Genomic DNA, 2,912 nt, shown 5'->3' on the forward strand with positions numbered 1-2,912 from the left:
AGCACCTCCATCAACTAAGAAGTTTGATGAGTTTGACAATCGTTTGGCAAATCAAAAGCTAAAGGTCGTAAATTTCAGATTACCACAGAGGAGGCACGCTAGGACCCGAATATTGTGACTAGTACATTTCTCGTCAATTATAGACCTGCTCACATCTTATTTGATTCTGGTGCCATAGATTCTTTTGTGTCTCATGAATTTGCACATTCTTTTCAAATTGCTTGTTACACATTCTTCCAATCATTTCATATAGATACCATAGAAAGTATATCATTACTTGCTGATAAAGTCTAAAGAAATTGTGTTATAGGAATTAAAGGTTATAATTTTCTTGCTAAACCTAATTCCTATCTCCTTGCCCAACTTTGAAATTATTCTCGGCATGGATTGGTTGTCAAAGAACCACGCATAACTCTTGTGCTATGAAAATATAATATGCATCCCTATCGAAGGGGAGGATTCTATTTATGACTATGGTGAAAATAATAATTTATTTCTTAAAAACTCGTAAATTTATATCGAAGGGGTATTCTACTTATCCGACATATAAAGTTGATATCTCAAAAGAGGGGAAGAAAACTGTAAATGATGTTCTCATTGTTAATGAATATCCTGATGCTTTCCCCGATGAATTGCCTGGGCTACCCCCTGATAGGCAAGTAGAATTCCGAATTGACCTTAAGCCTGGCGCTACTCCAATTGCCAAAGATTGCTAGACAGAATGATAGTATTTGGGTAATTGTCGACCGACTGACTAAAAGTGCACATTTTCTTGCCATGCGTGAAACAACTCCAATGGATAAATACGCACAAGTATACTTGGATGAAGTTGTTGAGAGACATGGTGTGCCACTAAAGATTATTTCCGATCATGATACTCGCTTCACTTCTCATTTTTGGGCGAGTATGCAACATGAATTGGAATCTCGAGTCGCTCTCAACACAACTTATCATCCCCTGACAGATGGTCAGACGGAGAGAACAAATCTAAACATTGGAAGATATGCTTCGTGCATACGTCTTGGAGTTCGGTGGTAAATGGGACAAGTACTTACCTCTTGTCGAATTTTTGTATAATAATTATTACCACGCTTCAATCAAAATGCCACCATATGAAGCACTATATGGACATAGATGCCGTACTCCATTATATAGGTGTGATTTAGGATATAAAATCCTTGGAGGCCCTGAAATGATTCAAGACACCACTGACAAGATTCAAATTGTACGAGAAAGAATGAAAGCGGCACAATATCAACATAAGTCCTATGCAGAAAAGAGAAGACAACCCATAGAATTCCAAGTGGGTAATGTCATAATATTGAAGGTATCCCCATGGAACGGAAATATGCAATTTAGGAAGAAAGGAAAATTGAGTTCTAGATTTGTTGGTCCTTTCAAAATAATCGAGAGAATTGGTAAGCAAGCATATCGTTTAGAATTGCCTGAAAATTTGGCAGGTATTCATGAAGTATGTCATGTGAGTTACCTGCTTAAATGTTTGAGCATATATGACGAAACAGTTCCGTTATCCGAGGTGAAACTGGATAAAAAATTAAGATATGTAGAAGAGCCTGAAGAGATTATAAACGAGAGAACGGTTGATCTACGTTATAAAGAAGAGTTGGTGTTTGTTAAGTGGAAACGTCATCGAGGCCAAAATTATACTTAGGAAAATAAGAATGAGATAAGAGCGAAATATCCTCATCCGTTTAAATCGTTGTAATTTCGGGGACGAAATCCTCAAAAGGAGGAGGTATTTGTAACATACACGTTATTAACCTTTTTTAATTATCGTTTTTTGTAAGCTTATTAGCTTAGAAATGAATAATATTATTAAATATTATATGATTTTGAGCGTTGAGTTCTAACAAGATAGTTTTTACGAGATTTGAAGTAAAACTATGTTTAGAATCATTCAGAAAATATTGGAAGTCTTATAAGATTCTAATCAAAAAGTCAACTATTGAAATTAATAAAAATATAAAGTTGGAAATATATAAAAATAATGTTATTCAAAGTTGTATATTATCTCGTTAGAAACATTTAGGCGAAAATCTCATCGAAATCCGAGTTGTAACGAAGAAGTTATGACCAATCGAAGATTAGCGACAAAACCGACAAAACGCTATTTAGCGTAAAATGTGAGTTTTCAATAAACTACTTTTTACTGTTAACGATCTAAATGAAAGTCGTAGTATTCGTTAAACCGAGAACTTTCATAAAAAGAATGTCAAAATCTGACTTTGTATGAGGAAGTTATGATTTTTCTAAGATTCGATATAGCAGTATACAAATAAAAACATGAAATAAAGATCGATTGATTTTTAGCCGACACAACCTAAACAAGAATCCAAGGTCTCGTCAATAGTAGTACCACAGTAAAAAGACAGACGAAAAGGGATGTTGGATGAAGAAGTTATGATTTTTAACGGATTTTCCTATCCCAGTCAGTTAAAAATAATAATATTAAAAATAAATTAAAAATTAGCCAACAGAGTCTAAACGAAAGTTGTAGAGTATAATCTCACATACACGTTGATATAAAGAACGTAAAAAACGGAGCTCGTATGCAAAAGTTTTGAATGTTTGAAGTTTTTGGCACAAAATCCGAGAATCTTCGCATGCTTGGCTCGGAATCGGCCACATACAACCTTTGCAAGCCTGCCCCGTGTCCAACTTGTGGCGTGACCGAAGCAAGCTCCAATCGCGAAGCGACGCATGTCGCATCGGTGGCGAGTCCGAAGTTCCGAAGCATGGCGCCTGCGAGATCTGATGCGTGCCTCTCCTTCGCATCCAATGCGTGTCCCCCTCCTTCCCCCTTCGGCCGAACCCTCGCCCGATATAAAGGGAGGTGCGAACCCTCCTAGTTTTGGTTGGAAATTTCACACTTTTTACACCTTAAGCCTTCT

General features: G+C 36.5%; 1 protein-coding gene across 1 annotated transcript; it reads left to right on the top strand.

The window, feature by feature from the left end:
* The first annotated feature begins 1,237 nt into the window (after positions 1-1,237).
* Positions 1,238-1,672, top strand: LOC145060207 (uncharacterized). Its single transcript, XM_079007915.1, has one exon. The coding sequence runs from the start codon at positions 1,238-1,240 to the stop codon at positions 1,670-1,672; it is 435 nt and encodes a 144-aa protein (XP_078864041.1).
* The last annotated feature ends 1,240 nt before the right edge of the window (positions 1,673-2,912 follow it).

The sequence above is a fragment of the Lactuca serriola genome, chromosome 1 (genome assembly GCF_051521515.1).
Source record: "Lactuca serriola cultivar US96UC23 chromosome 1, Lser_US96UC23_V15, whole genome shotgun sequence".
NCBI classification, from domain to species: Eukaryota; Viridiplantae; Streptophyta; class Magnoliopsida; order Asterales; family Asteraceae; genus Lactuca; species Lactuca serriola.

What these genes read in the sequence shown, in the direction of transcription:
- LOC145060207 (XM_079007915.1), top strand. Translation starts at nt 1,238, where the DNA reads ATGAAAGCGGCACAATATCAACATAAGTCCTATGCAGAAAAGAGAAGA.